A 20,671-nucleotide genomic window follows, 5' to 3' on the forward strand; every position below is an offset into this window, starting at 1 on the left:
GAAAAGAAAATAGTCACTTAAGGAAAACAGGCAAAGAGTAGAAAGGGGAAAAAAACCAAACCCCAATCAGCTTAGTTTTTCAAAAAGAGACGCAGGCCAGAGACATGAGTATGAAAATACTCTTTCATCAAAGTGAAGAAAAATGTACCAGAAAAGAGAGAACCAACACAGAATCATTAAAATATTATTAATAGAACGAAATAATCGAGTCAAGCTTTATGCAGAAATGACCGTAGAGCATCAATAGGGGGAAGCAGTGAACACGTTTTCATTTAGCAAATCTGGTAGCCCATACTGCTGACCACAGGTCAACAGAAGACAGTTCCGATCAGCGTTTAACGATACGTGACTTTTCTGAAAACACCCATATGGCTCCCTGCAGCTTCACTTTGAAGATAGTCCTTTGATTCTTGAAAGCGAGGAAGTAAAGCACAATGGCCAATTCCAGATTTACTCTGGGACATGACTGAGGGACAAAGCGGTCTCTGGGTTTTTCATTGCTATTTGTTTGTTTTAATCTTGTGTCTTATTTGTATGTGGAAAGTCTTGAGGCAGATAAGAAATATTTTTATTAAAACAAATAATCAGAACAACTTCCCAACTGAATTGACTTACGTGGAACAACCATATTCAAAACCAACTTTCTAAACAACCTCTAATCTTGGTGGTCTCCAATTTCTTAACAGCTTTTTGTATTTGTTTAACATAATATGTATCCACACAGATTATAATTTCTGAATATTTTTCTTGTTCTTTTAACTTAAGTGATATTACCGATGAACATGGCATGGGCACTGCTTCCTACATTAACACCTGCTTTGTTCTTCGTAAACACACATTTGTACACCCTTTCAGTATTACTTAACACCAACTAGAAGTGCTACATTTAATTTTTTTAGTCAGACTAGATACTTTTCAACAACATAAATGAGTATCTGCAGCTCCAATATAATTTATATGGTAAACACCGCTTCAATACTGTATGTCTGGGTTTCATTTGCATCATCGAATCAATTATTGCGATATTCTTGAGCAATCATTTTTTCAAGGTTTTGCATATCATATGCTAACAAGCTTTTTTTGTGTTTGCTTTTCATGAGACACTGAAAGGGAAAATGCAGCCCAGTCTGAGCAGAGGAGAGGGAAGTGGAAAGGCTGCAGAGCTCCATGACGTCAGTACAAGGCGGTTCGGCACATTCTCTCCTCACTTGCTGTAGATCTCCATCTGAACATGCACACCTCACAGCTTGTGTCATTACCTGGGATTAAGAAGCAATGATGACACTGGAGGATGATAAATCAAATCAGACCTCGACTCTCACCTCCTTCTTCTGCTTCTCTAAGCAGAGTATTCAGGAGCAGTGGAGTCGCAACAGAAATCAGTCCCTCTTAGCTCTAGGCCTGATATCCAGACTGTTCCAGGGAGGCACTGCCATAATGGCATTGCTTGCTCTGTTCCTATACAGGAACTAGAAAAAATTGCTGACCACCTGAGTGGGAGACAAAGAGCTAACACTATGCTGAGATGAAGTTTTTCCCCAGCGCCGCCCAGTACAGGTCTGTCTGCAAAATAAATATATAGTAACTAACAGTATGTCTTTTTGACAAAACAGAACCAGAATTGTAGCAGAGGCGGGATTACCCAAGGAGATTTTAGGCAGCAAAGATAAAAACTGCAGTGAGGGAGTGAAGGGGAGGACTTAAACACAGCTAATTATTTGAGGACTAGTCAAGCAGGGAGCCTGATGATACAGCAGACTGAGCTGAAATCCATACCACTAAACCTCGACTGTGAAGCAGAAATTTAACACTTTTTCAAGTTCGGGGAAATAGGCAACTAGTGTATACTTTTAGAAGGAAAATCTTTAGGCTGCTGGGACAAAATTGTCACCCTGATACTTTTTAGCATCCAAAGAGTTCGCACAGCCTCTAAGCCATGGAAGGACTGCTTCCAATAATCTGCATGCACACTGTGGAGAGTTCAAAAAGACCTATCATGGAACTGAAAAATTAATGCTGAGACATACAGCCAGGATCTCCAGCAATTTTTATCTCTGGATGAGATAACCAGTCTTTACGTACAGTATTGATGTTATCAGCCTGGAAAGATAACTTATACATCAGTTACTCTCTGTGCATTTTTGCTTACGTCAGCAGTTTGCAGGAGTGGCAGAAAGTTAAGATACTGTAAACCTCACTATTAGTCAATATTCAAAAGCCTTTGAAAGGCTGCAATATACACTTAATCTAGAGTGCTGAAGACAACTGTGTTGGACACTATGAAGCAGAAGTAATACAGTTACAATTAAGGGCTTCCTTTTGAGAGCTCTGGGTTCTTCCTGCCAAAACAGGTCTGAAATCTCTCTTTTCTTGAGCCAAAGTACTGTCCTGAGAAGAATAACAAGAAGAAAGTGTTTCTGACTCAAACATACTCTTGCTTGCAGAGAAGAGTGGGTTTTAGGCTTCCTGATTTAAAGTTGTATTATGACCCACTTGTTCTGAAGTAGGTCAGTCTGTGGTATGCTGAACTAAATCAGAAAGACCAGCCCAAGAGTAGTCTGAGTTAAGGGAAAGATGTAGAAAGCCACTTCCTATTTCTGTTATGTTAGTAATGGGTGCAGCAAATTTTTACTAAGGGGAGTTTTTCCACGTTGCCCTTTCTTGTGTGCTGTCCTTTCTCATCATTGTCAGGTCTGTCAGCTGCAGGACTGTGCTCGGATATTTCCTTGTTTCTGCTTGGTGAACCAAAGGGGTTTAGGTCATGTTTTTCAAGGTTGCTTTATTCTGACGGAGATAACCTGCTTCCTCTTGCCCAAGCAGACACCACTATCCACACACACTTCTGTCTGTATTGTTAGAGGTCCTTCTCACTTCTGCTCTGTTATTTCCAATACTAATCACAACACCACAGCCATCAAAAATGTTAAAACTATTTTACTTGTATAACGAACATGATCTTCTGGGAGTTTGCTCTTTGCTAAGCAAGAGCTGTTCTAGCAGAAAGAGCTGACAGTGTGTTATAGAACAGACAGAGCACTCTCTTTCCCAAAGATTGTTTTTCATCTTTGCGTGGCTGCTTTCATCAATTTAAAGTTATCTCGAATAAAGAAAAAAAAATTACTAGTTGCAGTTTGCCCAGAAATTGTGCCATGTGCAAGTTTCTGTTCACATGAATAGATGTATGTGGTGTTTACCTACAGTGAGATAATAACAAGTACCAGAAAGGAGAAGTAGTTCTCTTCTTTGCTCGTTCCTTCCATCTTCAATTGCTGACATACTGCTTACATATCCCATGCAGTCAGGCAAATTCCATACATTCTTACTTGTTTCAGTCAAATTTTCACTTAGTTGAAAAAAGGTTTTCCTTTCTGTCCACTTTTTAAGGGAGAGCCTTTCCTCTTAACCTTGCCAAGTGGATGGGTAGACCTGACAACAAAAAAAACCTCAAAGCAAAAAAACCCAATAAAATATATTTATCTTACCCTCTCTGAGAGGAACTCAGAAACGCCTTTAATTCTCTTTCCATGGTCTAGACTGGAGGGGGCTGAAGACCTTTTGGTTAGGGAGAGCTCTGCGTCATCCAGCCAAGACGGCAAAGCTGACGGTATCGGGTAATTACGCAAGTATTCTGCAGTCAGATTGTCTGAGCTGCAAGATGAAAGCCAGTGAGTTATCCGGATGCACCTAGTGAGGAAAATAGAGGAGCACTTCCACATAAAGCTAACACACAATTGAGACAAACCACTTTGAGTCAGGAGAAAGCTAAAAGCTCCTGATGAGGAACAGGATTTCTACTAAGTCTACAATAAAACTGGAAAACATAAATAGTGAAAACTACTTTGTTTTAGAAAATGCAGTTTCATTAAAGTGAAAGTGTGTTTATTTCACCATTTTTTTTAATTAAAAAAAGTCAAGATAACTCATTTGGTTTCTATATTTCATTTTTATAATGCCAACATTCATTAAGCATTTCACATAAAACATCACGTTTTCTACATATCTATATGTCTTCACTAAGAGCAGTAGTCCTATTGCATTGCCTCTGTGTTTCTTGTACTCTAAGTTTCTTTACCATCATTTTGATGTACTTCATGTGGATGTGCAAAACAACATATGTGTATATCATCCAGTCAGGGCAATTAGCATTAAAACAGCACTGGCCACTTTCAAATTCATTAAACATTTTTGGCCTGCTCTCAGGGCGATCTGGAGCATGGTATAGAGTGAACAACTTTTTTGAGATTTGCGGTAGCTCAGGTATCTTCGAGCTTTACGTTGTCTCTGAAAGACATCTTGACCATTTATTCCTAGTCATAGCAATATGAAACATTGTCCTGGTTTGAGGTAAAACAGAACTAATTTTCTGTTCAGTAATTTTACTTTTTTAGCTGGGCCTCTTCTAACTAACTAAACTCTGAAATTAAGAACATATTATTCAGAAACTGTTTAGTCTTAGAGTGATAAGACCTGATTATACCAAGGAATGGTATGCAGACAGGCCCTTGCTTATACTTATTGCTATAACAACCAATGTCAGGCAAATTTGTTATTTGCCCCGTTGGAGGGTCGGAAGCGGAAAAGCGTAGAGAGGTCCCATCTGTAGGGAGGAATGGACAGGACAGGTGACCCAAAACTGACCAACAGGGCATTCCATCCCATCCGCATCATGCTCAGTATAAAAGCTGAGGGATCAAAGGGTCAGCTCTTCCTTCAATGGCCGATGTCCAAGGAGGACCCTGTCTGTTCATCTACCCTTGATCCCGATCCAAGCATTCCTGACTCCAGATCTGGAATCCGGCTCCTGTCCATCACCGAGTCCAGTCTGGGACTTTCCCCTGTGCCTGCTGGTGATGTGATCATCATCCTGGGAGCTTGATACGGTTTTGTATATACTGTATACTTTTTTTTCCCCCCTTTTTTTTCTTCTTATTATTTATTATTTCATAATTTATTTATATTTTCATTAAAGTAGCTTAGGTTTTTTTCTAAACTCATAAATCTCTTTTTCCTCTCTTCTTCTCCTCTCTTTTTCTTAGGGGGGGAGGGAGGGGTCATCTGTCGCTCTAGTTGGTCAATTCGGTCAAAACCATGACAAACAGGTGTCCACTGGAACACGTAATCATAATTTTCAACCAGCTATAGTAAATGTACATTTGAAAATAAGAAATCACTGTAGTAATGCATACAGCTAAAATATTCTTGTTTTTCAGATATGCATGACAAACTTTTACATGAATGTTTTGATTTGCGTTCCTTAAGTACAGCTATATAACAGATTATTTTTATGTGAGGTACTGCCCCATTTGAGTGAACTGTGGAAGACACCACACCGACCACCCTACAGCTCTGATTTATCTGCCACATTAAGTCTATCATTCTCAAATTCCCATGCACCGGTCAGTGCACAGCACCTTGAGATCCCCCACCCAGCTATGAGTCTGTAGCTTCTTACAGGTTTGTAGTATTTCTCTGCCCTTGGTTCCTAATGATGGTGTCTACTGTCACCTTGGTATTTGTTATATGAATTCTTGGTGCAGAATTTATCCCCTTGCAAGCCATGTTCCTTCAAGAACAATCTGGTTTCATTAAATTTTATCGTCCAGAAGATATACAAGTCTAATTCAATTTTGTTGCACTGGGCCATCCCACATATAAATGTGTTGCCTTGGCTTATGAGTACACGGCCAGAAGAAAAGACAGTTATGATGTGCATCACAAATGTACCTAAAGTTTGACTCAGAAATAAGAAATATTTTGTGCTCCGTTTCCTACACTTTGGTACATGCCTTCACTAGTCATGGTACCCCAGTTGTGCTATTTCAATGTTCCTTGTGTTTCCTGCATTGCTTTGTCCTGTAGCTATCTATTAAATGGATCCTATCATTCAGGCTTTCTCAGCAGGGAGACAGGACTGTGCCACACTGTTCCCACTCCCAGAAGCTGTTTTTTCTCTCTCCTTTCTTCACAGGCTGAGAAACCCCCGACTAACAAAAAAGCATATCTGACGTCTTATTACAACTATTTAGGTTGTAATAACAACTCACCATGGCACAGGAAACAGTTAATGTTAACCCTTGAGCAGGCTGAATCTTCTCTGAAGCCTGTGGGGCGTTACATCCATCTCCAGCAGTAAAGAAGTGAAGGAGAAAAAAAAAACCTACCTAGAAATCAAACAGATAGAAAGAACATACACATCTTCAGCCTCAGCTAGAACTTTAATTTTTTTCACTGAAAAAGTAGCTCAAGATCATAATTTCTGATAACTGTAGGTAATGTTCACTGCAAGAAACATGACAATAACCTTTCTTTAAATTTCACTACTGCAGCTGCTACTCAAAAACATGAGTTAGATATCAAAACATCACACGACTAGCTTAGATGTGAAAAGCTGTTGAGATGTTATTCTTCATCTTTTATTTTCCAAGGCTTACTCTGTAACTTTGAGGGCTAGAGGAAAAAAATCACTGTGAAGCTTAGATTTTTAGGTAAATCAAAATACCCCAGGAGGTGGAGCATTGTGGAAACCTACTACACTGGAATGCATTGGATCCAAAGGTCATACAAACAGATTTAACCAAGAGATTAGGTTTGTAAATTAATACCTTTAGGAATTAATGACGTATTTAATAAACCTTAGTGATTGCATTCCACATGTTCCTTGGACACATCCCAATAATAAGAATTGGGAAGGAACCAAATTTAATGGAACCTGAGGTAGCGATTTCTATCCACAGAATCAGAATAGATAACCATACAAAGTTGTCTCCCTCTTACATCAGTCATCTCTTCCGAGAGTCAGGTGGCTCTTTCTCCTTGGATTTTCATATGCCTTTGCTGGCACTGTTAGCCTAGGAAAATCTGCGCTGTGCAATCCTTTTCCTCTCATTTGTTTGTGTAGCTGTGGCTGTGATGGTAGATAAAATCCCTGTAATACAGGACATGCATTCTAAGTGTATCCAGCACAATTCTGCATATAGACACTATATAGAGCATATCTAGTTTTTCAGGGGATCTCAACACAGGCTATTTATTGTCTCCTTGATACAAAAAGAGTGTAAAAAAAATTAATAGAGTTTTCAATTTAAAGTCAGGAGGTAGTAAAATTTCAGGACTACAGGAATGTAGAAGCAGATGCATACACATAAAATTTTTACTCTATTTTGGGGGTATAACTGAAGTCATATAAGCGAAACTATAGAAATGCTGTTGTAAACAATAACAATTAACAGTAGTATTATAGCCTCTACTTTTTCTGTGACATATGAGCTTTTTAAGCATTAATTATGTATTTGTGATTCCATAGTCTTTGAATAATGCTATAAATTCAGGGAAGCTAAAAGACTATTAAATAAGCACCTGGTTTTATTTACAGTAACAGCTACATGAGCAATACATTATGCTTAATACATAACAGCAGCCACAGCACCATATCAATTGTATATTGTATTTAAGTGTTCTAATGCCAGCAACTCTTGGTGAGCTTTGACTGGAAGCTGTCTGCAATAGATAGTGCAGAAGGAACAAACAGCAATTACAAAACCTTTAAGAGAGTTCAGACTGCAGCACTGGACAGCTAAGACTGACACCTCCCAGAGCAGAGCAACCACAAGATGATAGGAACACTGATCATAATTTCCCATTTATATACAGTGATACAACTGTAATTTCTTAGTAAGCATAGCACGCACAATGCACTGGGTTTAGTCGGAAGACTAAAACCTTTTATGATTCATATTTTGGCAAAGGGTGTTGCCTGTAGCCTGGTGTTTGCACTAAGACTGCCAGGGCATAACACAGCTGAGCTCAGCACACAGAAGACTTAATCAAGTGACAGTGTCATAAGCCTAAAGCCCTTCTTGGTTTACAAATTCCCCATTCACTTCTCAACAAAATTACAGCTGAACGACACATTCCAGTTCATCAGGAGTGGGGTTTGGGTACATGTGGGCTCGTTGATGTTGGCAATTGAAAATAGCTGACCAATTATCAACACCCATATGAAAGACCTAAAAGTGTTCCCAGTAATGCTTGGGTTTTGGGTATATTTGAAAACACACATACTGTGGGATAAGAAGGGGTTTTGCCCTTTTATCTCTTGGATTTGCACATGCTTTACAACCCCCCTTTCTGTGGAAGGTGAAAAAAACAAGAGCTGAGGAACAAAAAACCATCTTCAACTGATAGTTAGGAGCTACCATCAACTGAACAGTAATTCAACAAATAAATTGTTAGTACTTGCCCAGCAGTTGAGGTGTGGCAGGTTTTTTATTTTAACAGCAAAATTAAATCAGCAGAAGGTTTGCTATTCTGTACAAAAATCACTGTCCATGCAATGCTAAGTTATTTATTATCTCTCCTACCTTTCATTAACACCTACTGATTTTTAAACATAATGTATAGTGGCAGATAAAAATGCATACTAAGAGCCATTCCTCATTGTATACCTTTTGCTATAGATATAATTGCATAGGACTGTTACGCAGATATCAGAAAGTATAGTATTTAAACACATTTTCCCACTAGTAACGAACAGATCCAAATCCAGAACAGGAACAGATCCAGATCCATACATCAGGCATTAGTAAACAACATTGGTCATACTACTGAATTTCTTTAAACTGGTAACTTACACAGTCGCACTTTTTTTCCACAGGCTTCTACTGACAGCAGCTCCATGTAACCCGTGAGAGCCCTAACAAGGCACTTTGTGTAAGGAAGGCAGCAATCAGGGTTGCTTTGTGCTGGAGTGGGAGAAGAAAAAAAAGATTAAGAAATGTGCTAATTAAGTATGATTCCATAAAGGAAGAGAAAGGTTTCTGACAGACGCCAAACTAATGAAATGCTACAATGTCCTGACTGGGAATGGTGCGAGATTGCTTTAGTAGGGGGAAGGGGAAAGGAATAAAAACTGAAGTAAAAAAAACCAACAACAAACACAACAAAACGAACAAAAAAACCCCCAGAAATAATATGCAGAAATAGAGTTCAGTAATAATACTCCAGCAGGCACAGGAATCACTGAGGACTAGTCTCAATACAGCAAGAGCAGGAGACTTTGGAACTGAAGTATGAAGTTGTGCTGAGACTTTGAAGGGAAAGTTCTCACACCTGTTACTCAAACAACATCCAAAATAAATTAAATAATTTTAAAAAAAGCCTCATTGGCATTTTTGCAAGAAAAAATAATATATTTTCTTTTTAAAAAAAAATATATTAAGAGACGGAGAAAGTCCTCAAATGACCATCTAATACTGCACGTTAAATTACTCAAAATTGCACATGCTGAATTAGGAGCTGAGGGCCAAAGGTATAGAGGAAAAAGAAACCTACACAAATGCTGAACAGTCTCACCAAAGTAATCAGGATTAAGCTTATCCTAGAAATGGTCATGATTTTCAGAGCTGTCAGAACTTTTCACTAGCCTCTTAAAGTTACCTACTCACAAAAATGGGCCTCAAGTCTGGTTATTCTGGAGAGGCAGCACTTGCCTATGTTACCTGCTTGTATCCCCAGGAATGTGTGGAGGGACATGCCATTTTTACATGGAATTTCCTACCAGTAACATAACAACCTTGTCAATCTATGCTATTGAGCATAGAAAAAATTTTCAAATTATAGTTTTTTTTCTTCCAATGGAGGTTGTTATAAAAAAAGAAATTCAACCACAACAAGAGGAAGTAAAAAATAATCCCGCTCTGTGGATAAACCATCTGATTTTTTGTGGCGATGGAGCCACGGCTGACAAGAGGAAGCACGAGTTGCAGAAGCAATACAAAACTTGTGACAGACCCAGCCTGGGAGCGCAGAGCCACCAACAGAACCTCACATCAATCTTCACTTTCTTGTTTTGCTCACTTGCTTTGAATTTGCTAGCTTGGACTTTAGGCTTTTCTGCACCAAGTTCATACACGGCTCTGGTTCCTAACATCTCCACCAATGTCTATGTATTCCCAGAGCAGGCTTGGGGTACCTCACCTTCTGATGCCTTTGACATGAATCCATTCATTGTGTCCACACCATTTTGTTGGTGCCCGATTTAAGCCTGTGAGCTCTTCAGTCCCAAACAGGAGCTCAGACCAGTGCTGGCAGGTGTGAGGCAGAGCTCTGAAGTTCGGCCCAGAAGCTATGGGAATCCCCAGGGGAATGCTCCTCCCTAGGAGGCCAATAACTTCTTACATGGTATCCTTTAATATCAGGTACATGGAATCCACCTGCTGGAAATTAAAGCCAAATAATCCTGCTTCTTCAGAGCCTCACCCACAGAGAATTGCCAATTCCCAGATTTGCACAGCCACAAGGAGATTGCTTAAGTTCTAGCAAGTTTTGAAACCAGAAGGTAACAGCCTTACACTCATGAACACCATTTAGAAAACCCAACACCTCTCAGCTCCTTTCTCAAGAACACCAAAATTGCTTCACATTTAATATATATTAAAAATAATGCTTTTATCTCTATGTCTAAAAGGTACCAAAAATCAAGGCATAGATTTATCTGCTGACAACGAGAGGACTACACCTACACAGACTACTCGGTCACATCCCTGAAGTCCGTGTGGGCCATGTAATAGTAACCTAAAAATCTGAGCAGCCTTCCCCATTCAGTCTGCACCCATGTTCTACCTACTCCATGAAGTCCCATTGCTTTTATCCGGCATCATTTGAACTGCAGTAGTGTATGCAGACCTCCATCAACAGATCCTGCTTCAGGACAGTCTCATTATGCTAGAAATTATCAGATACTATAGGAAACACATAAAGGGGAAAAAAGCACTGCAGATTTCTCCTCTAGAGATAGACTTTTAAGTTGAGGGCAAACCATTACCATTATCATAATCCTTCTCAGAGGATGAGCTAGAAGCTTGCCCTGTAAGAGTATGTGTAAGGTTTCTCCTGAACAAATCGAGAAACTGGTAAGAGAAATTCCACCAAGTCTGATTAAGGTGAAATTGGGCAAAGCACAGGTCTTCATGCTAAGCAAAAGCTTCATAGATAGCTGCAGTCTGGGGGAGGCAAAGAAATTATATCATATGGAGTTCATAGCTACCGATAGGGCAAACAAAGCAAGCAAGGTGGAAAGTGGCTTTAAACAGGCCACGCGAATACACTTGTGTAATTGTTTCAGCTGGAGGCTTATAGGCAAAGCAATTTGTTTCAAGGAGAATTCACCTTTTTCAACTAAAAAAATAAATATATCACACAGATAAAGCAGATTTTAATATTTATTTTTTTAAAACTCCAATTTCCATTTTTTTTACAAAGCAGGCTTTGTTTAACAGTAGGTCAAGAAGTATTACACTGCTAACTACAGTTAAAAGGAAACATTTTGGCACAAGACATGCCAAAGAAGTAACAAAATAAGCAATATAAATAACCCGCTATACACATGCTGAACAAAACAAAAATAACATGCAATAAACTTAATAAAATTAATACACTGTACAGCAGCTTAAGGTAGTCCTTACTAAACAGTACTCATGCCATATTAGTAACATACGAATATTAGTACAAATAGGAATTTTAACAAAATGCTTAATTCAAGCAAAACAGTGATGCAATATGAATCAACTCCAGAAGTTCCACGGTTCCAAAGAAGCCAGAGATAGTGGTGAGTAAGCACACAACAGTGTACAAGACGATGATCTCAACCAAGAGGTTGAACCCGGTGGTTCTTCAGCCACATCTGTGTTTAGTTCCCTGCTGGAAACCATATCACTCTGACATCTGCTTGAGCTTACGGCTGTCAAAAGAATAAGAGAACACACATAAATAATGACCTCAGCCATAGGTCAATTATAAGTTTCTCTCTCCAAGATGTAGCACCCCCCGAAAGAGCAGCTCAGATAAAAAAAGGAACATGTGACATGACTGTCCCTGGAAGATGCTAAAAAGGAGCAGCCATCTCTGACAGGAGATGGAAAGACAAATGTGTTCATCACAAGTGGCATTCAGGGGATCTAAGAAACAGGCTTTCATACATGCTCTGTTTTCATCAGCCTAGTAGTATTTAGATTTCTAAATCCCTACCTCAGGAAAAGAAGATGCTTCTTCACCCAGCCTTCCTTAGGATTCACACAGGCTTTCAGTCCGTTGCGGGTGTGGAAACTGGAATATAATGATAAAGAGATCAGTAAATCATTAGAAATCCCCTCTAATAAATACTACGAAGATGCATTTGGTCAAAAACATGCATTATAGTTATTCTATATAATAAACAATAGCAACTGCTTTTGTAAATGCCAGTTAAGCATGGGGTGAACAAAGATACCTAATGAAATTAAAACGTAACAGCTTCTTCAGTCTCAGGGGTCATTTAATGCACCATAAAGTTGCATTCAATTTATTGGAACTACTGAGACGAAGAACTTTGCTGGATGCCAGAAATAATTTGAGAGACTAAGAATAGTTGTTGTCCAGCTCAGTGACAGATCTACATTTAAGAGGGCTAAAGCCTTGTGAAAAATAAGGTCCAATCTCTATGAATTAAGAAAACTCCTGCCACTTATGTATCTGTTAACAGGTTTTGGGCAGAGAAGGCCTTGTGTTGGTTAGAGTGGCCCTCAGCTGGAGACGAAGCAAGTCTTTGCACAGCTGATTCCTAAACAGTCATATTTACTGTTTACATTGTATGTCTCTCCTATGAGTTAATATTCCCTATCAACTAGAGGTGGTGTATTTTGTTTACAGGTATTATATACAACTTATTCACTTAATTTAACATTTTGAAAAGGAAAAAAAAAAATAATTACGCTTAGAGTGTTCAAAACATTGCTTCTGCCCAAACAGATATCTTAAGGTTCATTCATGTCAGAAAAGGCAGAGTATCTTCTGAAGAGTAACTTACATGATGGCATTGATATCGCAGACTTCACTGGCGAGCTGTTCAGTGTAACCCTTCAGGGCCCAGCGAGGCAGGCGCGCTTTGGTGTAAGACAGGCAGCAGTCCTGGTTGCTTTGGGCTGGAACAAAGGAAAATGACAAGGTAAATAAAACCCACTTGGACCTCCCTGCCATGCTGCCCAGGGTACTCGCTGCTCAGCCCCCTGACTAGCCTGCTCAAGGAGAGGAGGATTAGGCAGCATACTGTGCTGAAATAATTCCCTTCCACCTCTCCCTCATCCTGATGCGAGCACACACCCCCCAGCACGGCAGGCACACTGCAGACCACCCAGAACCACTTCCCAGGGCCAGACACCCGAGCTGACTCACCTTCAGAGGTGCTGCACAGGAGCAGCGCCAGGAGCCCCACCAGGGAAATCAGGACCAAGCTCTTGCTGCCAATGCCAGCCATTTCCACTCCTTCCCCTTCACAGCAGCTGTGCTCTCTCGGGAGTGCTGTGCTGCTGCCTGCTGGTCCTGCTGCCTGCTGGTCCTGCCAGCCCTGCCGCACCTCCACCTGCTTATAAAGGGGTGGCGGGAGCCGCGGGAATTCACAGGAGGGCGGGTTCCATTGTCATCAGCGGGTTTCCCCATGGCAAATTCCATCGTGCCCGATGCGGCCCCAGCACACCTTCCTGGTGCTATAATCGGAGATAAAAAAAAAAAAAAAAAATTCCCCAGCACGCTGTGTTTTGAAGTAGGTTAGAAGATTCAGCCCAAAAGAAGAGGAAATAAAAGGCTGTGAGGTAATGGTTCTGTGGGTGAAGCATGTGTATTTTTAGGGGTAGGAGTGTGGGTTGTGAAATGAGGAGAATCAAGTGTAGGTAACTCTCGGTTACCTCCAGAAAGTGCTTATCTGCTGTACTCTAGTTTAATAAGCCCAACTTGGGGGCAGAGGGAGATGGGCCTAACCCAGGCATTCATTTCATTATGGCATACTCACAGGAGCTGGGTAAATGATACCAAAGCACTACATTAGCATTTACTGGTTGGCCAACACAGTAACATCAGGCTTTCTAGATGACTGCGTTCTGAACTCAAGGCTAGTATTGGTGAGGCCATGTGGGCAACATTGAGTGTACATGGAAATGGGTTTCTTTTACCATATATTTGCTGCCATCACTTTCATAGAATGGTTAGACTGGGAAGGAACCTTAAAAATCATCCAAGTTCCACCCCACCCCCTGCCATGGGCAGGAACACCTTCTACTAGACCAGTGCTCAGAGCCCCATCCAGCCTGGCCTTGAACACTTCCAGGGATGGGGCATCCACAACTTCCCTGGGCAACACCGTTCCAGTGTCTTGCCAGTTTGTCACACATCTGGAGTATTTAATTTGAAACAGAGCATAAAAGCAACTTGAAATAGGACCATATGTTCTACTCAATCTGTGCTCTCCAGAATGCATTAATGCTGCTTCATAAGCAATAGCTATACCCTGTTATTTTCCCATGCCAAACTGTATTCAATTCTTATGACTCCTGAACATGCAGCTAAAACACACGCGATCTTCAACCTGTCTTGCATGGCTTGGGAGAAACCCCCAGAGAAAGGCTGTCATCACTGCGAGTGCACTGTTGGAGCTGCTACTGAAGGCTGCTACTTTCCAACACTGTTTAGTGACCTGTGTGAAATGAATGTGATGGCTGCAGGCCATGTCCTGGTCAAGTGTTGTACCCAGGAGCTGCTACCAGTTCCGGGTGGTTATAGAGTAACCTGACCTTAAATAGCTTCTTTTAAGATAGAGCTCAGACACGGTCATAATCAGTTCATAATTACATACCTTCTATTCTTCCCATACAGCCACCACCTCTCGCAACAGGTGCATTCCTATTATTTCTTCCTAGAAATGTAAAAAAGTTGAACTCTAGAACAGATTATTATTCAGATAAATTAATTTTTCTATATAAATAGCTAGAATATAGGGAAGGCTCATATGGTATGGCTGGGGTACACATGAGCAGCCTTGCAGCGTGTATGGTGTCACATGTTGGAGAGACTTCTCCTCAGAACCACTGCCATTGGCCAAGAGACAGGGGAAGAGGCAATACAAGAACCCATGCCCTGACGTACACTGTTTTTTGGGTTTGGTTTTTGGTGGGGTTTTTTTGGGGTTTTTTTTGTTTGTTTGTTTTTAAAACTGCTTTATGGATCATTGTGAAATGCCATAAATATACACAAAGGTCAATGCTCTCAGTACGCAGCTACTTCTGAACTGTTTTAAGGAATTTCTGTCATCATTATGCAGTGCTACAGAATAGAGATAACTAGAATGATAACCTGAAATGACAGAAGTATGACAGAAGAATGACAGATAGCTTTTTCTTTTCCATAAAGATAGGAGTTGGCTTGATAGCTTTTTCTTTTCCATAAAGATAGGAGTAGTTAAACATTAATCACATAACTATTTTTAAATTGTTATGTCTAAGAAGCATCAGGTTGACAATAAGCAATTCTCAATCTTCCCCATCAGCACTTTTTTTTTTTTGGAACTGACTGTCCAATGACAACCTGGGATTTATTTATTTATTTATTATTTTTAAGCAGGAGTTCACACCATCCAGTCTCTATCAAGCAACTGCCTTTAAAGAAGATATGAAAATTGGGCATTAGGTTATGAACACACATTCCTCCCATTTCATCCTAGTGCCGATACCAAAGCCTCCAGCTGCTTGAGAAAGAGAACTTCCTGAGATTGTCAAGACAATAACTGTATCTTCTTATCCACGGATTAGTATCACGAGTATCAAAAGCAGTAGGCAAACAATTTCAAAAAATGCCAACAAAGCCTTCTCAAAAAAGAAATCAATTTATCCCCTGTCTTGCTAATCCCTATGTTCACCTTGCCTCCATCTGTTTGGATGCTTGATATGCAAATGATTATGATGTTAATTGATTAGGAAGCGCCTCTTTCTAAAAAAAAAAAAACTAATACTTTAATTTGCTAATAAAAACACTGCTATTATTAGAAATTTTACTTCCCAGTTATATCAAGTAATATTGAGTTACAATCCTATTGCTTACCATTAGTACTGATACAGTAGTTATGTTAATATATTGGTTAAATTACTGTAAAGCAAACTGAAAAATCACTAGTAAGTACTAGTAAATTGCAATTCCGCTTGCCTTGCCTCCTGCACTGAGTACTAAGATACAAGTCTATCCTTCCTTACAAATCTGTCCCTTCTTACTCCCCTCTCCTGCACTGTCTTTCAGACATAGACTTGATGGAGAGTCTGGTGGGATGACCACAGGGGTTTTCCCCAGCATCATGGGGATCTTGAACCCACAGGACAGTCTCACCTCTGCCTAGAGGTGGCCACACTCCTCCTGTCACAAGATCCTCCCATTTCTTGCCCTCTTTCTTCTTTTTATACTTTATTCCCTATTTTTTCCCTTTTCTTGAACCCGCCTTTTCACAACCCATGCATCTCCTTTCCTCTGCCCAAACTCCTCTCAAATAAACAACTCGCCCTTAATGCCTTTTCCTCATTGATCCCAAATCTATTACATCCATACACAATTTTGGTGTTTCTTATGCCATTTCCTAGGCAATTAAAGCATAACATGCGATTGCTGATACTGTTATCTAGATAGAGGTGGCCTTGCATCTCAAATCTCCCTTCTGACTCCACAGCTTCATTTCTCCTCCATCCAGTGGTCTTTAGACAGAATCTTCTCACCTGACTTTTGGCATCCCTACTTGCTCCTAATTAAGTACGAAGAGTTTGGATACCAAAGCAATGATCTCACCCAGTTAGTGCTCACCCCATACTTCTGCCCTTAGGAAATTTACATCATGCATCTGGTTCCCACCAGAGGCCATGGCTGGTGTTGTGCCTAATGTCTCATAGTACTCCTTTTATCTCATGGTTTAAGAATTTAGGTTAAAATTTAGAGCAAAAGCCACAAGGAGGGCCTCAACTTCAGGAGCACAGTATTTTATTTGTACTTAGTGTGTACAAAATACCTTCAGTTTATTTGCACAGAGTAAATTTCATTAAAAAAAAATGAAAAAAGGTTTAACACAAACAGCTGAAGAAAGTTGGCTGCTAGGTCCTGATATGACTCATAATCTTATCTTATCAGTCTTTACATTTACAACTCCATTACACAAACAGAAGGCAAAAAATATAAAAACAAGGAGGTGCTTATGTGCTCAAGGGAAGCAATTATTCCCTGTAGACGAGGGGACAGCAACCGTTGTCCACCCTGACCCCCATGAGGCTCATCCCAGTTTCCCTCAGCACCTGTGTGACCAAATGGGGACATGTGGACTGGCCCAGGGCCTGCAACACAGGTGACAACATGGAGGCCGCACACAGAGTGGGGGCCAGCGAGGGGGCTGCCTGCTCGAGGGAGGACATTTCCCTGCGCCGGGGCCTGTGAGGCTGCGTGGGGAGGGCTGTGCCCAGAGTCCCCTCAGAGGGGCACAGCCGAAGCACAAAGGACAGCAGCCACAAGTTGTGAGAAGGGAAATTCTCATCAAACATAGCGAAAAACCCTCCTCACAGCAAGGCGGGGTGAAGCAGTGGGACAGGTTGCCCAGAAGGGGATGTGAAAGCCTAGTTTGAATACCCTTGGAGATACTCAAACCTCAACTGGATGTGGCCCTGCCCCAAACATGATTTTACACTTGGGTTCCTTCCCAAGCCCAAATTATTTTTTTCTGGTTTTGTCATGTCTAACTCTCCTTTTCTTCTTTTACTTTCCCAACTGATTTGTCTCTTCTCAACTTTTCCTTTGTTTCTCAATGTCCCTCCTCAGATCCCCTCACAAACCCTGCTCTCCCTCCCTATTGCTGCACTCACAGTAAGACAAAGCACCAAAACACAGATCATCAAAGTTTCCAACCTCCCCTCCTGTTTTTCCAGGGGCCAGAGGGAACAGGCCAAACCCCTCCTGTATGCGTTATAAAAGATGAGGCAAAGACAGCCCTGGTGCCAGTGCTGTAGAGCCACGCAGTTACAGCTGCAGAGAGGAAACACATCAGGGAAAACTGAGACTTTTCTGAGATACTATTGGGAAACCAATAGCTGAGGGGTGCCAGTGCTGTAGGGCCACGCAGTTACAGCTGCAAACAGAGAGGAAACACATCAGGGAAAACTGCGACTTTTCCGAGATACTATTGGGAAACCAATAGCTGAGGGATGTTAAGGAGGAGAGCTGAGGAGTCAGACCACTCTCAGACACCAGCTGCAAAGCTACAGCCTCTCCGTCCCTGCTTCCCCTGGTCACCAGGCTGCTGTCCCCTGGTAATATGCTGCTTCTCTTTTGTCCCAAAGGGCTTTTAATCACAGAGGTACCTGCTGAAACTCTGAAGTGCCGAAGAGACTTAATAGTTCAACCTTGCTAAACACCGTGGAAAAATGGGTATTATTTCTGGGGGATGGGCTTTCCCCATCACTCTCCCCATTGCAGAGCCGCAGAGAAGCAGACCGCCTGCTTTCTAGATACATGTGGAGTTGTGTCAATAAAGTTGTGTGTTTTCATTCAAAATCTTGCACATGAGAAGCCATATGCATATGGGGAATTCAGTGCTGTACATGATTTGGAAAACAGTTTGAAAAGCATTGCAGCTGTAGCCCCACAGTGGTAACCTATTTGACTGCAGCTCTGCTATGAGATTCTAAAACAATCATACAGAGGCTTAAAACATTCCGTTAACTTCTGAGGAGAGACACAGAGAAGAATTTTATGATCATTAACTATTTGATTGATAGACTACAGTTTATAGTCACTTCTTTATGAGTTTAGGTGTGTTAGCAAACATGAAAGATTTAAAAAAAGGAAATAAAAACATCTCTTACCTACCCTGATGTCAGGCACTGTCTACAATATCTTTACTTATCCCCTACAATAAGATGAGAAACATGAGAGTTTCTAATTTCCATTTTTATTCATCCTTGCAATGAGATGTTGTTTTATTACCTATTACTGCCCTTGTTTGAACCACTGAAAGTAAAGCACTATAGTAATACTGACGATCAACCAGGAAGAACGGACCTGAACAGGGGAAATTCCCTTCTGTAATTTCCAATGGTTTAGGAAACCTTTGACAGAGGAAAGGGCAGGAGAAGGCATTAGTTCAAAGGAACAGGGCCAAATGCGGGGATTTAATCATTGCATAATCCCTGATGGCGAAACACATAATAAATCCCAAGCACAAAAGTTCCACAGGTAACTTGCTCAACATCCCTTGAGCTTTAGAGGCTGTGATGCAAGACAGTGATTCTGTGTGGTACAGCGCTTGCATGACTGACAAAAATCCTTATCTGAAGGAAGAAACCAATTTTCACTAATTATGCGTTGCACTTCAGAAGGAACAGATCTAGAAATACTATTTAGTGACTTTGTTTGATGCAATTATGGACAAATTATATGCCTGTTGGGAGAAATTAACTTCTGATCTATTGAAATTGCAGGTTATGAGGAGGCTGATGCATCTGCCATGAACATCCCAGTATCCATCCTCACACTGCTAGTTGCTTCCTGGTACATACATACAGGAGCTGAATACCTGGTGTTCTGAGGGCAGATTTCTCTCTTTCAAAATTAACCCTACTCTGTCTATAGACTCTCGTGATAATCACCCACCTTTTCACAGAAATGGACCTCTCAAAGTTGAAGGCAAAACCTATAGCTGGAAAGAAGGATGAAAAAAATAGTGAATTGAAGAAACAATTAAAAGCTACCTACCAAGCTGAGTTCTAGGTTAAATTATGTTTGCTCTATTACAGCTCTATCTCCCTTCCATTCTAAATTTGTATGTGTCTTTATGCCTTTATGCATAACAAACACAACAAAAGAAACATTTCGACAAACACATTTCTGACCATTAAAGAAGTCAAGAAGTACCAGTTTTCTGCATAACTTCTACAAAGGTGAGGAAGAAGGGAGGGAATCACTTGAGAGGATACAATATGCATCTCCTGCAAGGGACTGGGACCACCAGGTGTTATTTGCAGATAAAAAGAAACCTGTTTACAAAAAGAAGTAATGTGATTTACCATGGTCTAACATCCTGGAATCTTCACCAAAAAAAAAAAAAGCTGTAGCAACCTTTTAGTGCTAGAGTCATTATACAACCCCATTGAAACTAAGCCTGAAGTTTCTAGTTTTCTGTAGCCCCCACCTCACCACCTCTATGCATGTTGGCCAGCGCTTCTCCACTGCTGTGGCATGGCTGTTTCCCAGAGACCTACAGAGAAGATCTGGAAAACAAGAGTGGCTGGGACCAAAATCTACAGCCTGAACATCAGTACACCTTTCAGTACTAACAAATTAGGGTTTGCACTTAAAAAATATTAATCAGAAAGAGGAGAAAAAGATACTATTCCTTGGCAATTATGAAAGAGATATACGTGATATATTCCAGATTTTGACAATTAGTGGACATGAACATAGATAGGGGAAATAATCTGGCATTTTCATTAGAAATACAGTTTTAGGTGGGCTGAAGCTGTTCATGACTTCAGTTGAAACATGTTGAATAATTTTGCCTAAAACTTAGAAGAGGATCATTTAGAAAACATGAAGCTGCTTTTTTTTCCTCATGTTCTATGTTTGCTTCCTCTAGTTGACCTAAAAACAATAAAACAAACATTAAAAAGAAAAGAGGAGAAAGAAGAACTAAGTGACAGGAAGTAGTAAAGTTTTAAGTTGACCAAGAGAGCTCATTGACTAAAAGTTTTACTAAGTCACACTTGACATCTAGAGCACTTGATCACTCTGGAGTACTTAGTATACAATTAACACAGCTGGCATTTTGTCATGTATTGTTGGAAGGCCAGCT

The 20,671-nt window shown here is 40.5% G+C and overlaps 1 protein-coding gene across 1 annotated transcript; it reads right to left on the reverse strand.

Annotated features, from left to right (window-relative positions):
• Positions 1 to 11,249: 11,249 nt before the first annotated feature.
• Positions 11,250 to 13,798, reverse strand: CCL20 (chemokine (C-C motif) ligand 20). The gene is made up of 4 exons (XM_014951746.1): positions 13,207 to 13,798; positions 12,842 to 12,956; positions 12,025 to 12,102; positions 11,250 to 11,737 (listed from the first exon to the last, which is right to left on the reverse strand). Exons 1-4 carry the CDS (start codon positions 13,286 to 13,288, stop codon positions 11,710 to 11,712), a joined length of 303 nt encoding a protein of 100 aa, XP_014807232.1. The 5' UTR covers positions 13,289 to 13,798; the 3' UTR covers positions 11,250 to 11,709.
• Between the last annotated feature and the right edge of the window lie 6,873 nt (positions 13,799 to 20,671).

The sequence above is a fragment of the Calidris pugnax genome, unplaced genomic scaffold (genome assembly GCF_001431845.1).
Source record: "Calidris pugnax isolate Ruff unplaced genomic scaffold, ASM143184v1 scaffold197, whole genome shotgun sequence".
Classification (NCBI taxonomy): Eukaryota; Metazoa; Chordata; class Aves; order Charadriiformes; family Scolopacidae; genus Calidris; species Calidris pugnax.

What these genes read in the sequence shown, in the direction of transcription:
- CCL20 (XM_014951746.1), bottom strand. Translation starts at nt 13,288, where the DNA reads ATGGCTGGCATTGGCAGCAAGAGCTTGGTCCTGATTTCCCTGGTGGGG. An exon ending in CCTGTGCAGCACCTCTGAAG is followed by an intron (nt 12,957 to 13,206) that starts GTGAGTCAGCTC and finishes CCTTTGTTCCAG; the next exon opens with CCCAAAGCAACCAGGACTGC. An exon ending in AAGCATCTTCTTTTCCTGAG is followed by an intron (nt 11,738 to 12,024) that starts GTAGGGATTTAG and finishes TTCTTTTGACAG; the next exon opens with CCGTAAGCTCAAGCAGATGT.